General features: G+C 42.1%; 1 protein-coding gene across 2 annotated transcripts in view; it reads right to left on the reverse strand.

The window, feature by feature from the left end:
* The window catches only part of TENM1 (teneurin transmembrane protein 1), a 759525-nt gene that overhangs the window by 66394 nt on the left and 676035 nt on the right, over positions 1-17096 (reverse strand). For both annotated transcript variants that reach the window (XM_044391612.3, XM_057314228.1), the window contains one exon: positions 5423-5577. In XM_044391612.3, the coding sequence (XP_044247547.1) occupies positions 5423-5577 (155 nt within the window). The remainder of the gene's footprint in view (positions 1-5422; positions 5578-17096) is intronic.

Here is a 17096-nt window from a genome sequence, read left to right on the forward strand (position 1 = left end):
CATTTCAGTAAATCAAAAAAAAGGATATTGATTTTGAACAAATGGCTGATTTTATTGTCAAAGCAAATTTCATTTCTTGAGATGATCAGGTTTTATTAAATGATTTCCTAAGTGCCACTAAACACACGTTCTGTGAATAAACAACATATTCTTCAAGCAAACGGCATTTGTCACCCACTAACTACAATGATATTTGGTCATCCCCAACTGTCACTGAAAATGTAGAAGTTGTAAAAATGCACCGGGGGTCTGGAAGCTTGTGCTTGAATCTTGGCTGTATCCCTTCATAACTCCGTGGCCATAGCACGATACATAATTCTTCTGACTACCAGCTTTCTCCTCTGTAGCTGGAGATAATTATACCTACCTCCCAAGGGTGGTTGGGTTGCGAAGATAAGATGGAACAGTGTGAATAAGATGTTTAGCATAGTTCCTGGCACATAGTAAGCTCTCAATAAATGGTAGCAGTTATTGTTAGAATTACTATAAGGAGGACATCATGATCTACTAAAGTTTAGGGCAGACTATCGAGGATTAATTCTTCCTGGGGTTCAGGTTTGCCTCAGAAAAGTGCAGAAGACAAAAGCAAAGAAGAGAAAGAAGAATGTTCTCCACATCACTTCTCAGCTTCCAAAGGTACTATGCCACCATGGATGGGCCTTCCCTTGCTGGGGACCTTTTGGTTCTGAAATGCAGGGAAAGTAACAAGAAACTTTAGTAATGGGGTTACATTTCTATAGAGCAACCTTCAGGGTTAGAAGGACCTGGAGAAAACGGTTGGTTCCTCTTCCTGAGTCCAGAGAGGCTTGTATTTCAAGCGGCCATAGATTGTTGCTCTCCAACGTTTGCTTTAAAAGTTTCAAAAAGTAAGGACTCTACAAGGTCTTTCGATAATGTATGATGCTGCCACAGTCTGAGAATCAGTAAGCTCCTCATAAGGTCTGATTCAAATCTTCATGCTGCAAGGCCTCTGTGCTCTCTCCTGTCTGTTTCTGTCAGCAAACTGTGTGCTTTCATTTAGACATTTGTCTTCATCCTCACCCATCAATATATTTTGATTTACTGAAATATGAAACTGAGCACTGCGGAAGCTCAGCTGGATCACTGTAAGTACTACTAGAAACAACGGGGGCTTTGCTCCTGAAAGGTGTTATGAAGCTCCCGACTCAGCTTCCTTCCTTCTAGCTGAAGACAGCCCATGTTCTTAAGTACGGTCCTGGAAAACATAGGGCCCCAATCTGCCACAGTTGTCTAAACAGACAGGGGAAACCCTGGCCATCAAGGCTGAGCATCTGGGCAGCTGTGCCACACACTTGTTTCCTCCTGGTAGACACTCTATGCGCTCACTCAGCTGAGTTAAGCCGGCGTTTGCCACCTTTTGTCCACCTGTGCCACACCTGGGTGCCGATTTGCACACACCTGGGAGCTGATCTGCTTTAATGCCAGAGCTTCCCCTTCCCAGCCAAGCATCTCAAAAAAGTGATCTATTTTCACTTTCCCCATTTCCTCACCTCCCACTCTACCCCTGCAATCCTACTCCAATTAATTAGCACTCTACCACAGGCACTCCTATCAAAGTCACGAATGCTGTCAAACCAAATGGCTTCTTAAGAAAAAAAAAAAAAAAAACAACCACCCAACTTCTTTTATGTGACCTCTAAAGCAGCAGTTGATATTAACCATTCCCTTCCTTTTGAAATGCTTCTTTCCCTTGGCTTTTTGACTGCCCACATTCCTGGTTTTCCTACTACCTGTCAGGTCTTTCCCTCCGGTCTCCTTTGTGGCCTCCCACTCCTCAGCCTTCTCTTGAGGGTCGGTATCCTTGGAGTCTGGTCTTAAGTCTCCTCTCTCTCTCTCTGTCTCTCCTCTTTCTTTGATGCCACGGACCATCCTTGGAAGATCTCGTCCACTGCCATATTTGCTGTTACCATGTGCGGACTGATAATCCCAAATCTAACCTCCATTTCAGGCCTTGACCTTTAGACCTATTTCCAGTTGCCTGCAAGATATATTTACCTGCTTCGGCACCTCAAAGTCAACATGTCCTGAGCTGAGCCCATCATTCACCCCCCACCCCAAACCTGCTTCTCCTCTTCCTGTATTCCTCATCTCAGAGAATGGTACCATCATACCTGGACTTCCTTAATTCTGAAATTAAGTCCAGTCAACAAGTTCTTTGATTTTAGCACCAATATTTCACTAATCGATCTAGGTTTCTTGATCCATACTGCTGATACTTTAGTTCTGGCCATTATCACCGCTTGCCTCTGTAACCCGAATAAATCTGAGCAGCTTCGTGGTCAGTGTCATCAGAGTTGTATCCCAAAGAAACATCATCTGGACATCCAAAAAACACTGGAAAGTGAGTTAATTTGTACAGAAGTCTTTTGACAAGGTGCTGATCATTCATATATGTATGTTTTGTCCCCATCACACCTATATTACTTCAATGGCCTCTGAAGTGGTCTCCCCTGCCTGTACCACCATTTCCCTCCACTCAATTCTCTATGCAATAGCTAGAGTGATCTTTTTAAAAAGTACTTCTCTGCTTAATGTTATTACTGGCTCCCCATTGTCTACTGGATAAAACTTCACCCTGTTGTCCCACTTACCTCTAGCTTCATCTCTCACTACTTTTCCACGTTCTCTGCACCATACTGTCCTTTTGATATCGGCATATGTGTTAACTGCGCCTGCTGAGCACTTACTATGCATACCCAAAGAACATACAGTCTACTCTGGTAGACTAGCTGGACACAGTTTGGCACGAGAACAGATTACATATTAAATGCGGTGATACTAAATTTTAGTAAGAGAATGAAACAACAGTGAGGATTAGAACTAATCAGGGAAGTGTCCCCTGGAGAAGGTGAGATGTGAGGAGAATGGGGAATGGGATTTGGAGCAGCAGAGATAATTCCAGACTAGGGGAATGGGACTATGAGAAGCAGGCCCTTAACAAAGGTGGAGGGTCATAATCTGGACACTGAGGTAGAGATCATTACAGACTCATTGTTTTGTGCCAGCCTAAGAGTAAAAATTCTTATTACTCTTTAGGGTACTTTAAGCACAGAACAGGAAATAATGGACAGCAGCAAAGAAAACTGCCAAATAATTTGGACATGAAGCCTGCTTGCTCTCCCAGTCAGCCTTGCTAATTTCTAATACCCACTTCCCACCCCGCCCCACTCAACTCACAATCCACCCCCAAAGCTACTGCTCTTCTGTTTAAAAGATTTTATTTATTTATTTGAGAGAGAGAGAGAGACAGCATGAGCTGGGGGGAGGGGCAGAGGGAGAAGGACAAGCAGCCTCCCCGCTGAGCAGGGAGTCTGATGTGGTGCTTGAACCCAGGACCCTGAGATCATGGCCTGAGCTGTAGTCAGACGCTTCACCGACTAAGCCACCCAGGTGCCCCAAAACTACTGTTTTGCTATAGTTGAAGTTGTGTCAAATAAAGGGAAGGGAGGGCATCGGAGAAACCGAGGCTTGGAATGAAATGCCATAGGGAAAATGGGATTCTGTCTCCTGGTTACCAGGGCTCCTTTTCAATGGGCTACACTCTACATCCCAGCCTGAAAGAGATGAGGTAGCTTTTATTGTGGCAATTATGGCTAGCAAATGCCATGTGAGAAAGAACCCTTCTCATGGTGATGAGGATCATATGTTTGCTCTATTTAGACAAAGAATTCTCTTTTGAGCATAACTTTTCCACACAGAAACAGAGAAGTTGTTTAGATTTGACTGATTGCAATACTAAGTGTCCTATTTTAAGTTAAAAATATCCCACAAGTGAATCATATACGTGCATCTTCTCTTTTTTGTCCCCCTCCTCCATAGAAACACATTCACACCCTTCCTTACTGCCATAAATAACGCTCCTTTTCCTTGCCTTCTGTAGGATTTTGCATCATGGAAAGTTAGGCTGCTCTACGACTTGACAGCCTGATCCACTCAAATCTCTCTGAAGAATGGTTCATTCATTGGGCCAGTTTTCCAGGCCTTCCAATTCCCATTTTATTTTTGTAGTTGACTGTACCTGACTACCTTCTGCCTTTCTGGGGTGTGGCAGGGGCACACAGAGAAGAAGAAACCTCCCAAATAGGCACATTTCTGGTGTTTCAGAGCCATGAGTATGTTTGGAGGATGGAATGGGAGGGATGAATAGAGCTAATGACCAAGGCAAGGTTTCCGGATGACGTGTTCACATAAGCTCCCTTGTGATCCTAGGCTCCAGGTGGTACAAAGAATGAAGCAGCAGGAATGACCTGTGCAGGATATCGCCGGTTGCCCACCCGCAGCAACCCTCCATTCTTTCCCAAGAGAAGCCTGCTTTTGGTTCAAGAATTAGGCAGCAATATGCTTTTGGAAGGTGACCCTGTTCCAGAGGGTCTGAATCCATTTTGGCGATCCCCATTTCCCCTGTTTAGGTAACTTTAAGGGGACTCTACCAGTGACTCCATTCTTGTCCGTGTGACACAAAAAGGAAATCCGCTGGCATCTTTGTCACCTCTGATCATCTCACCGTGTGACATCAGGAGACCTTATTGTTGAAACTATTTTTAGATACATGTTTCTTTATTTGCGGTCAAAACCACCCTGTCTGATACATTCACTAACCAATCCTAAAATTCTCAACTTCTACTCTAATTCATTTAAAAAGTTGATCTAATAAGGTACTTCACCAGAGTCACAGATTCAGGGATGATTAGAGCACGGAAATCCCTTTGAGGCCTGTCTTGTCTACTTCTCTCATTCTACACACCAACCTCTTTGAGTCCGCGGACTAGGGAAGACACCCACAGGATGCCGGAATTGTGCTGTATGCACTATTATCTCCCTATGTGTCCAATCCCGCCTTTGTACCGCTGTGGTAAGAACAGAGTTTTCCACTTGGGTGGAAATTATGCTGAACTTTCCCTTTTGTTCTACAAGGAGCTTTCCTAAACAAATGTAAACTAGGTCTCAGAGAGAATGTCCCTTCTACCTAAGACTTTCAAATGCCCTAAAGATAGCTGCTTACATACACATGAATAACAAGTCATACTCATATAGACATTACAAAAGATTTCTAAAGACTTTGGTCGTCAGCGCTTTTTCCGAATGTGAGTTACTGTATTATTTAAACATAATAAAATTATGTATCTCGGAAAATACTCAACAGAAGACTGGCCTTACCCTCCAATTGATTCAAATTTGAGAGCCTTCATTCTTACTCGTATGCCAACATTCCACCTAGCGTTACTCCCAAGGGAGTTTTTCTGAGGAGGAAAAAAGTAACTTACAGAAAGAGAAACTTCTGCTATCTGGTGTTATAACAGATACACCAGGCTTCCTTTCTACCTAATTTCTGCATGAGAAAATTGTTATCCATTTCCATGATGCCAAATGGTGATAGCGCTTGAAAACCAGCGGCGCCTACCTGAGTGATGTCCATTCCCGAGTCACAGCTCAGTGGCTGTGTGGAAGTCAGACCGTTTGAGCCGATTACAGTTGTGATCACAGCTTTCTCATCAATTCTCCGAATCATGGTCCCATCCACAAAGTAAATGAATCCATGCCTATCAACTGTGATGCCTGTTGGGAAAGAGCAAATGAGCATTAGTAGTCTAGTGGGCCACATTTGCACCAAGATCCGTATTCTGAAAGAAGCCATAGAAATGGAAAAGCATTTTAAAGACATATGGATTCAATTTTGCTCAGCACAGACAGGACAGTAATGGGAGAGGTTTGTTCGGACACACATCCACTTCTTTGTGTATTGAGAAGAAATGATAAAATGTAACGTGAGGAAATAAAGCCAGGTCTAATAATTTTGGGTTGTCTAGCTTTACATTGCCACCCCCCCAATACTTGCTTACCCCTACAAACAGAAAAAAAAAATCCTCTTTAAGCTAAATGGGAACAGACAGAGGAGGCAGGGTATGTTACATTCCTTTTAGGCTGCAGATGCACAGGCTACCGCTTATTTTCATAGTTGCATTAGAAATAACTGACTTGGAAAGCATTAAAGTTATTTTCATCAATTCACACTCAGCTCACAGAGACTGTAATAATTCTGATAAACTGGACTGAGTTTTTTTCTTTTCCTCTGTATTACCTATTCAGAGGAGTTTGGGGAGCAAAATTATGGTGTCACAAAGGGAATGGTTAAACTTCTAGAAAAAAATGAAAGCCAATAAAATTCTCACAGTAGTTTTTACACATTGTGTTAATTGCAGCCTGGTGTTTTGGAAAATACATAATAGCAGTTAGAAGGCTTGGGTTCTAATACCAAACACATCATTTACAACTCCTATGTGATTTTGAGTCATTCGTCCCTCTAAATTGTAGCCTCCTCTTTGGTAAAATATGAAAAAGATTATCTGCTTGTGATATTGTGATTTATAATAAGAAATGTATATTTGGCCTTCGTCCCTGTTTTTAGCACAGAACTGCTAAAACTCTGGAAATTTCCAAAGTGGCAAGAGAGATAAAGGTGTCTTTTGTGATGCTAATGAGGTGGTTTTTGGACTGCATCTAAAGATGGGTTGGTTGCCAGGAGAACCATCCATGAATAGAGGGTTGGAACTTTGAGTCCCGCCCTCAGACGTCTGTGAAGGGGACAGGCGCTGAGACTGAGTTCAATCACCAATGGCTAATGATTTAATCAACCATACCTATGTAATAAAGCCTCTACTAAAAACCCCAAAGGACAGGCTTTGGAGAGCTTCCCGGCTGGCAAGAACACATGGAGATTTGGGGAGAGCAGTGTGCCTGGAGAAGGCAGGGAGACTCCATACCCTCTCTCACACACCTTGCCCTATGCGGGTCTTCCATCTGGCTGTTCCTGACTTACAGTCTTTTCTGATAAACAAGCGATCTAGTAAGTAAAACGTTTCTGAGTTCTGTGAGTCCCTCTAGCTCATTACTTAACTGAACCCAAGGAGGGGTTGTTGGAACCTCTACTCTATAGCTGGTCGGCCAAAAGCACAGGTGCGTGGGGGGCAGTTTTGTGGGTCTGAGCCCTTAACCTGTAGGATCTGACCCTTTCTCTGGGTCGATCGTGTCAGAATTGAGTGAAACTGTAGGACACGCAGCTGGTATGGGAGAACTGCTTGCTGGTGGTGTGGGGGGAACCCCCACTCAGGCTGGAACCTGGTCTCAGAACACTGTTTACCACCTTACCTATGCTAAGGTGACCAACTGTCTTAGTTTGAGACTGAGGCAGGGTTCAGTTTTAAAACTGGGACAGTTCTGGACAAGCTGGGATGAGTTGGTTACTCTTTGCCTAGGTTGTTATAAATATCATATGAAATAATACATTTAAAAGTGTCAGACACATATAAAGAACATATGGTTCAACTCCTGCTTCCCTTGGTGCTTTTGATAGTGCTCTTGAAAATAACCACACGGCATTACTTTAAAACTAGTCTACAATTTAGTCTTTTCCTACCTCTCCTTTATGCAGATCTTGTGAAACACAGAATGTGTATTAAAGTTAGGAACATCTGTGATAACAAGCACGTTCTTTTATCGTGTGCACACACACATTCACAAACACAATAATTTTCCTGGTGAAGAATGAACTCACTTAAAGACAGTTTCTAAACCCAACTAAACAGACTGCTTTTAGATGAACTAATCCATTGGCAGGAGGTTAATATTAAGACTTGGCTTTAATCCTGATGTTCCTCATGAAGTATTAATCCTTAGTAGCTGTAAAAGTTCGATTCATTTTAACTTTCCCTGAATACCTCTAACTTCATCTATGTTTTGGAGGGTTCTCCAAGGAAACCAGCATGTCCAAACAAGGGGAAGCTCATGTTGATAAGTCCCCTTTTCATTTGCAGATACAGAAGGACTTGTAAGGAGGTTTTTCAAAAGACTTAAGATGGAGCAGGTCAAAGGGTGGTGGCACATGAGCATTTCTTACATCTCCAGGACATCTGGACTGAGGACGAACCAAGGCGTACCTCTGTTTTTCGTTTTTTTGTTTTGGCAAAATCAATTTCGCGAATGCCCAGTATTTGGTCTGCTTTGTGGCAGGCCTATGATTACCTTCTATGACCTCTGTATTAAATATCAATGAGTATGAAATTTAAAATTGGCTTGTCATAAGAGGATGGACTGAAAGATCAAGTCTCAGGTCTGGAGAGAGAAAGGCCAAGAGTAGCTCAGCTTAAAGTGTTTGAAATCCTGAGTATTTACCAAATACCTACTGAATGGCCCTGTGCCAAGTTCTGTGGAGGCCAAAGGACAAAGAATCCAGACGCACAGAAATGAGGAAGAGTACCCTGCAAGCGTTGCTCTAAGGAGGAGGCGGTAAATTTAGAGCTTCCAACCCCTTGCAAATTGGAACAGGTTCACAAAAGGTATAGAGAAATAAATGTATTCCTCCAGAAACGAGCGCATTTTTTTGGGGGGGGGGGATCCTTCCATCTTTGCGTGGACACCAGGGAGGACAATTCTGTTCCTTTGACCACTGCGTTTCTCATCCCCATCAGAGGGTGAAGTCTGTACCGATGCAGGGAGGATATCCTGGACTTTACATGGTTTTTCCACTTTTAATTTTTGTTTACTTCTAAACACTGTGAACTGCTCTCCCTCTGTTCACGTCTGCCGAATTCCACAGATGAGGCATGTTAAATCCTCACTGTTGGCCTTCAGGGCTTATTTGGCTGACGGGTTGGAGGATATTCTCCTTTCATATATTTGTGTAGCAATTTCTTTGATCGTGGTCCAAACTGAAAAAGACTCCGTTTTTCCTGAGACTCTTTAATTAAATTTGATGGGGTTATACTTATGTTTGGAGTTGAAAAAGAACTAGTAGAAAGGTCTTTGAGGGGCTGTGTGATAGATGTTTTATTAGTGCATCTAGGTATGTTTTATATGTACATATTTTCATTTCTTTTCATTTTCCTTCCTCAACCAAAAAAACCACCCACTCAACCAATATACACACAGAAGCAGATTCCCCAAACAACTAGTTTTACAAGCTCTTCACTGGTGAGGTTTGAGGGGGTATTTAGTTTTCACTGAGGTTAAAAACCAAATTGAAAATCCCAGGCAGGAAAAGGAGAATGTTTTTTGCCATTACTTGGAAGGGGCAGTCTCCCCTCCCATAATGAGCATTGTCGTAGCCCAGGGATGTCGATGATGCAGTCAGCATGATCTATTACCGTTTGTTAGGCTGAGTGGGAGAAGGTGGCACATGCCCCATGTATTTTAAGCTTTATTTTTCAGGGACGGGGATGTGAGTGATTTCAGAGCACATAAAGCCATCTGGGGCTAGTGAGATCTGCAGATGCAACTGACTTTTGCGTTTTGATATTGTTGTACCCAGATTCCCCAAATTTGGTACCTAATGCTGTGGGCATAATTTGTTCCAGTGGCCACATCCGTTGTTGTGCTTACTGACAGCATTTTCATTACCACTTAAAACACAATGGAAGGCACAGTCTTTGGCTAAGAAAGGAGTTAAATTGCATTGAGAAGACCACTTCCAGGGTTTAAAATTTTAACCAGTATTCATTTTTAGAGCAAGCAAGAATAATATATAGGTCTCTGATGTTGCCACAGGTTAGGTGGTGGTGGGGGGGAGGTAGGAAGAACAACACAGACAACTTGAGTCTCCACACCACCTCACCTCCAGGAAGGAAAACACTGGGCTCAGACGCCCAGACAGCATGTTTAGCTTGGAGCACATTTTCACATTTGTGAGAAAATAAATAAATCCTTGTAAATTAGTGCATATAATGAAAGCACTGACAGACCATAACCTGGAAGTGTGAATGGTGCTGTCTCCATTCATCAGCATTAAGCCCTAACAAGCTCTTTCTTTGGAAGGACCTGCTCATAAATAAAGTGCATCTTGTAAAAAAAATTATTCACCACGTCTTATGCAAAGTAGGGGACATTATATAATATCTGAACTGCAGGCTCTTTTCTCTGTGAAGCATAGCTCTGTATGAAACAGCTGCAAATTTCAGGCGAAATTATTTGACTTCTTCCCTTGTCTTATTATCCTCCAATGAATAAATACTGTAATTCTGAAGAAGACAATTGCCTAAAGCTGGGGCGGCCTGGACAGTTACTAATAAATGTAGCACCTGTTGGGGAAGAGGACACTGCTGATCGATACTGGAGCAGGCAGGGATTTCCTGATGTGAGGTCATTGCGAGTCCAGATGTGGAGGTTAACAGCCCGGAAATAGTGGCTCAAATATCAAATTAGGTAACAGTGAAGATTGGAGTATTTGGCCGTGCAGAATGCCAATTTCAAATGTTGGCAGAAGGTATCTTTGTATTTAATTTATAAAAATTACAGCTGTTGAGGCCACCTACATTTTTATTATTTCTACATTAAAAATGAACCTTCTTTCAGAATATAGGCTTTGGAAAGTAGTCATAAAATTCTCTCATCTAGAGCCCTAGCAACCAGAAAACTGAAATACTGTTTTTTCCCCCCTGCCACAACGTGCTTTAATTTTATGATACAGAGATAAATGGTTAAAATAAACTTTCAGGAAATGTCCTAAGCGCAATATGGCATCAGCTCAAGCTCCAATACTGAGAGTGCTGAATTGACATTAGCTGTTGATCATAAAGTGCCCTTTAAATCAGAGAGAGATTAAAATATTTTGCTTTGTTTATGTGCAATCCATTTCTCTGAAAATTGGTATCATATGTTGGTCTATGTGGAAATTCTCCAAGTGGCAAAAAAGTCCATTCTCCAACTGATCTGATTACTGTCCACTTAATTACCCACTGGGATCAGAAAGGGTCAAGTTACTTTTGCACAGTAAGCCTGTTAAGTTCGCTTGCTAGGCAGCCCCTAAATGGAGCTTCTAGAACTTGGAGAATTTACAAATATCTGTGTGTCACTAGGGTTGGAAGGAGGCAGAGCTTAATGACCAGCTGAAATGATTTCACTGTGTCCTTAACAATGAGAACAGGATTTCTTCAGTAAGAGACTCTAAAAAAGTCACTATAATATTATATGACTAGTGAATGGTGTGACTTAATCCGATATTGTTTAATAGAAAAGTTACAGTATATTCTAAACAGTAAAGGTCAATTTCCAAAGAATTTAAATACAAATTAAAAATGATAAGCATTCAAATGAATATTCTACTGACTGGAAAGTCCTTTCTTTCACAGCTCAGAAGGTACTTTTTAAAGGGCTTCAGAGATATCATAAGAAACAACAGATGTTTGGGCTAGTTAACCACGAATTCCGATCGAAAGAAAGGCCAGTTTTTAGCATTTGTCTTCTCTTCAGCTCCTTCTGATCCTCTCAAAGGTTTAACCTTCAGGGCAAGCCAGAGTGAATGAAGGGCTCTCCTATCTCCACCAACTACTATTTTTCTGAAAGCTTGCTGGGGCACCTCTTTCTCCCGATTTATTATTAGATTTATTTTGTATCTGTTAGATGTCAGGTACGGTACTAGGCACTCGGAGTACAGCAGAGCAGTATGAAACAGAGCTCAGAAACTGGTGGGGGAGAGGAACCAATGGCTAGGCAATTACAGTGCCTGGAGATAAGCTCTAGTTTAGAGCAAGTCAGGATGCTGTGGGAGCAAGCTTGGGGAATGGGCTGGGGAAATGAAGGTCACAAGTGATTTCTCAGAGTAAGTGACACGTAAGCAAAATCTGAATGGCCGTGTCTAATTCCTGAGGAGCCTAGTGTGAAATCCAGGCAAGCGCCACTGAAAACCCATGAAGACTGACTAATATCACTCAATAATAACCATCTTCATTTGCTGGGACTACTATGATATTCCAGGCATGGTGCTGGATTCTCTACATCCATTTTCTCATTTAATCCTCATAGCAGCTTTGTGGAGTAGGTATTATTGTCATTTTTCACATGGGGAAATAGAAGTTCAGAGGTTGAGTGACTAACTCCAGGTTACCTACCTAGAAAATTCTAGATTTAGCTTGTGTGTACGAGTTCAATGCCCATTCTCTTAATTCCTCTTCCATGCAGCCTAAATGGGGCTATCACTTTACCACAGGAATGGTGTATAGACTGGCCTCAGAGGGTTCAGAAGCTCCATGAAATTATCTGCAAAGTATTTTGTGTATGGGGAGATGGTCCATTGCTTTGTTAAATTGTCGGAGTGACTAATGACCCCGCTCAAAAGACTGTTAAGAGTTCTTATATTCCTGTAGATCTCTTGGACTTCTTCAGAATTATCCTTCAAAGATACTCTGTGGCTTCACACCCACAAAGCTGGTGAGTTTTGAAAAAGTACTCAGCATTTCCATGTGATGGAGATTTTGGTAATTCAACTATTACTGTATGAGCTATCACATAAAAAGGAGGCCCCAGAAACAAGGGTGACAGACTCCTATGTTGTCAGGGGCCAGGCACATGACATAAATTTGTTAGTGCCAGCTGTTAGATTATATAGGTTCTAGGGAAAACTGAGGTTAACAAAAGAAAGCACATGCCACCTAAAAGCATTCGACCTTTTTTTTCTTAAATAAATAAATATGGGCCAAACAAATTATATTTTTGAACTGGATTTATTCCTTGAGTTGCCGATTTATGATGCTTGCTAGAGGATAATCAGGAGTGTATTGTCAGTGAAGAGGCTGCTGTGGGCAGAGAAGATCCATGAACTTGGAGTGAATCTAATAACCAGTATAGCGTTGCTGTTAAAAGTTATGTCTTGCTACAGAGATGTCCCATATATCCCTTGCCCCCAGAGATGCATAACCTCCCCCGCTATCAATATCCCCCACCAGAGTGGTCCATTTGTTACAACTGATGAACCTACATTGACACATTATTATCACCCCAAAGTCCCCAGTCTACATTAGAGTTCACGCTTGGTGTCGGACATTGTATGGGTTCGGACAAATGTATACTGACATGTATCTACCATTAGAGTAACATACAGAGTAGTTTTAACATATAAAGAGTCTGCTCAATTTTTCTGTGAAGCTAAAATTGCTCTAAAAACTAAAGTCTACTAAAAATTATGTCTTGGTATTAGCACTGTAAAACTAAAGACAATCAAATGTAGCTGTGATTCTCATCACTGGAAAATGAAATAATCTGGATGGCTGATGATACAATACTTCCTAAGAATGCAGCCTCTTTTGTCCCCACCAAGATCGAAGCTCAAAATTTGTGACAAATTCATCAAATTTAGTCAAATCAAACCAAAATCAAAAAGTCCCAGCTGAACTCAACTCTGATTTTGCTCTGCCACCTTTCTCTTCCCCATCCTTCCTTCAGAAAGCCCTCCCCCTTTAGTATGGCAGAGACAATGCTATGTATTCAGGTCACCCTATCTATTTTTATTTCTGAGAATAGAGCTAGGTTACATTTCCCAAATTCCTCTGTAGTTAGGTGTGGGCAGAAGCGATGCATGCTACTTCTAGGCTTGGCCCCGAACAAAACCTCTGTTGAGCTTCTCCATGGATCACCCTCTTCCCACGCAGGCTAGCCAGATACACAGGGACTGAGTAGCTAGTTACTAGATAGAAGGAGCCTGGTTACCTGAATTACCACTTGAGGAAGAGGTTTCTCCCACCTCATTGGACTATGATGTGAGCAAGAAACAAAGTACTGTTTTATTAAGCCATTGAGAGTGCATGTGGGTTTTTTTTTCTTCTTCTTTTTCCATATAGTTAGCTTGGCCTGACTATTACACTTACCAACTCAAATCCTATTCACCTCTTAAGGCTTCTATAAGATGTTTCTTTTTCGGAAAGCCTTGCCTGCAAACTCCAGTTCATTCTGGTCTCTCTGTTTTCTAACCTACAGAAGCTGGTTTTTGTTTTTGGGGTTTTTATAAATTTGAATTCTCCAATCATGTTCTGTCCAGGCAATAACTCCTTGAGGGCAAAAACTGGATTTTATTATGCTTTACTTTTATATCTCAACAAATCCAGTAGACCCGGGCACAGATGTTCAATAAAACTTGCTGAATTATGGACTTAATTGTCACACGTTTACAGATTTCCCTCAACTTATGATAGGGTTACTCCCCGATGAAGTCACTGTAAGTTGAAAATATCATTAAGTCTAAAATCATTTAATACACCTGACCTACTGAACATCATAGCTTCACGTAGCCTACCTTAAATGTGCTCAGAACACTTATGTTAGCCTACAGTTGGGCAAAATCATCTAACGCAAAGCCTGTTTTATCATGAAGTGTTGAATATCTCCTATAATTTATCAAATACTGTAAGGAAAGTGAAAAACAGAATGGTTGTGTTTTGCTCGTGATCATGTGGCCTGGAGGTGCGGCTTGCTACTGCCGCCCGGCATCCTGAGAGTATCGCACTGCATCTTGATAGCCTGGGAAAATATCAAAATTCAAAGTATGGTTTCTACTGGATACGGATTTCTTCTGCACCACGGTGAAGTCAAAACACCATAACTTGGGGGCGGTCTATACATTGAAATGCACCCAACTTAAATCAAGTGAAGCCTGCCATGAGGTCAAGAGCTGCACGTGAATTTCTCACAGTGAGTTTAGAAAGGAAATAATGATACTTTCTCTCGCTAAAGACCTTTAAGAGGAGCACAGTCCCCTATCAATTAGTGCTGATTAGAGTATGGGGGTGGGAAGCGGGTTACCAACCAAAAGCAAGTAGCATAAGAGCCGTGGATCCAATGAACTGCATGTACATTTGACCCACGTAGCTAGCTACAGTGAGTGGCTCAGACACCCCAAATCCACTCTGCTCTGTTAACAGCTCTGTGTTAGGGTCTTGTGATGTCTTCCAATCTTACCATCTCAGGACCACTAAGGAAACAGAAATACCTCAAGATTTTGCCTTAATATGCCTCACTTCTTTGTTTTCACATAAGGAAAAGCAGAGACAACGCTGGCTCCAGGGTCACATCAGGGGACGTGGGTTTCAGGCTGACTTCTGTTACAGATCAGCTGTCGGACTTCGAGGAAGGCATGTAACCACTTAGTGTCTTGATTTCCGAACCCAGATCCCGCCTACCACACAGGGTAAAATGGTGTGAAGCTCACAAAAGCCAATGAGATGGAAGCACTTTGAAAAGGATGAAGTGGTGTTAAGTGGTGTCCCAATTGCTCAGTCACTGCCATAATTCTTTCTGAAAGTGACTTTTCTAAGCCCAGAACCAGGGACAAACATTTCCACATGGGCCCTGATTGAACATTTTAGGCTTTTCCATGTTGGACAGACATAGTACACAATTTACGTCCATGAAGCATCCTGTAACACTTGTCAGGAGCAGAGTTGCCCTGTTAGATTCACCATAGACAAGGTAGTGGTAGAAAACAATTTTGTTAGCTTAGGGGAAATATTGCACCATTGAGTGGTTGGTATAAAAACCTTCAAGCTTTTATGAGATGGCTAAAATTCTCATCCAGAGAACCAAATAAATGAGGCCCCATGCTATATAAGTGGCTCAGGGAGATCCTGGGCCAGGGCTGGTGGTAGTGTCTCAATATTTAACAGTGATACTGGATACTAGTAATGGTATGAATTATTTTTCGTTGTTTTAAAGATGTAGGTGTGTGTATGTGTGTGTGTAAGAGAGACTGGGGTAAATAGATGGTTCTAGTTCAGGTTGAAATGCACACCTCTTATTTTATTTTTGTGCTAGAGTTCTTGTTTAAAAGATGCCTGCGGGCTGAGATTTAAGGGGACTCAGTACGTATGGGCTAAGATAAATGAGGTTTACCAAATGCAAGCTGAATATTTTATATTCCTCCCCCCCTTAAAAAATTCTTCAAACATCAAGCAACCATATCTGGGACACTACTCAGGCACATTTTGAAGAAATGCCTCTGTCATCCTACGGAAACAAACCGCCTCGCGAGAACATTATGTGAACAATTAGCCTGAGGAGGGAAGGTTCACTTATTGCCCATGGACCAGCAAAAAACTAATTGCAGTTGTTACACTCTAGGGAAAATGAGTCTCTCTCAAGGTATGTGAATGACCAACAGGTTCTAATACAAAAGCAAACCAAGTACAATACCTTGGCCCGAATACTCGGTAGAAGCAGGACATGAGGAATTAAGCCTGACAGTGCTTACTAGTCACAAAAGTGGGCTAACTCAAGAAGAATTAAAATTTCTGCAGGATAATTATTTGCATGTAGTGCCATTCAAAAACAACACAGAAGGCCCATTTAAAATTCCTCCAACATCTGTACATCTTGCCTACTGAGCTGACGCTGGAAGAGAAGTTCAGAAAGTCAGAAGTGGTAGACAGTCATTGGCAAAGGCAAGACAGGGTAACAAATACTGCACGAATATAATCTTTAAACCTCTTAAATGGGAGTCTAAGAGACATTTAGGAGGGCTGATTTGGGCTCAATCGATATGCGATTACAACACACACACACACACACACACACACACACACACACACACACAAATATGACAGCTGAGTAAAAGAAAAAAAATAGTCCAAGTGGTTGCCTGAGGAGACAACTCTTTTTTCTTTTCCACATCCTCATGTACAAGTTTGACATCTATAGGCATTAGGTTTTCTGGAAAGGCATTAAAACTACTGGGGTGCCTTGTTCACGGGGGGCTGGTGACTTCCCTACCCTTGTCTTGACTGAGATCGGGGTTTCCACGGCCATCCCCACATCTTTTCTCTAAATTCGATCACCCAGACATGTTCATGGGAGAGATGGGAGGAGGAGGAAGAGTCTGGGGGTAGAAGCTGGGTGATCCGGCTGAGAGACTGACCGACTTTCAGAATTTTCCACCATCTCTCAGTGCTCAGGTGTCTGCCTTTGTCTATGGTGGAGACTAAAAGCTGAGCTGCCCATGTCAGGGCATTACTGTAAAGATCAAATAAAATAACATCTATTCTGTCTGTGAAATCTTTCTGAAAAGTTAACACAAGTGATGTTCATGTTTACGTTTTTGATTACTGTTAGCCTTCGGGCATCACGCTGGGGGTGATCCGCTACGTGAGTACGTGCTTCAGCCCGGACTGACTTAGAGGTCAGGAACCCGGTGTGGAATTCTGTTAGCCTCTCCGCCACGCTGACAATCATGGTGAGTCTGTACAGGGCCCTGTGGTACTGCTCCAGTCAAAGTGGTCTATGTCATGGCTCTAAAGCATACCTTCCCCTTGGCCATCACTACA

The sequence above is a fragment of the Ursus arctos genome, chromosome X (assembly GCF_023065955.2).
Source record: "Ursus arctos isolate Adak ecotype North America chromosome X, UrsArc2.0, whole genome shotgun sequence".
NCBI lineage: Eukaryota > Metazoa > Chordata > Mammalia > Carnivora > Ursidae > Ursus > Ursus arctos.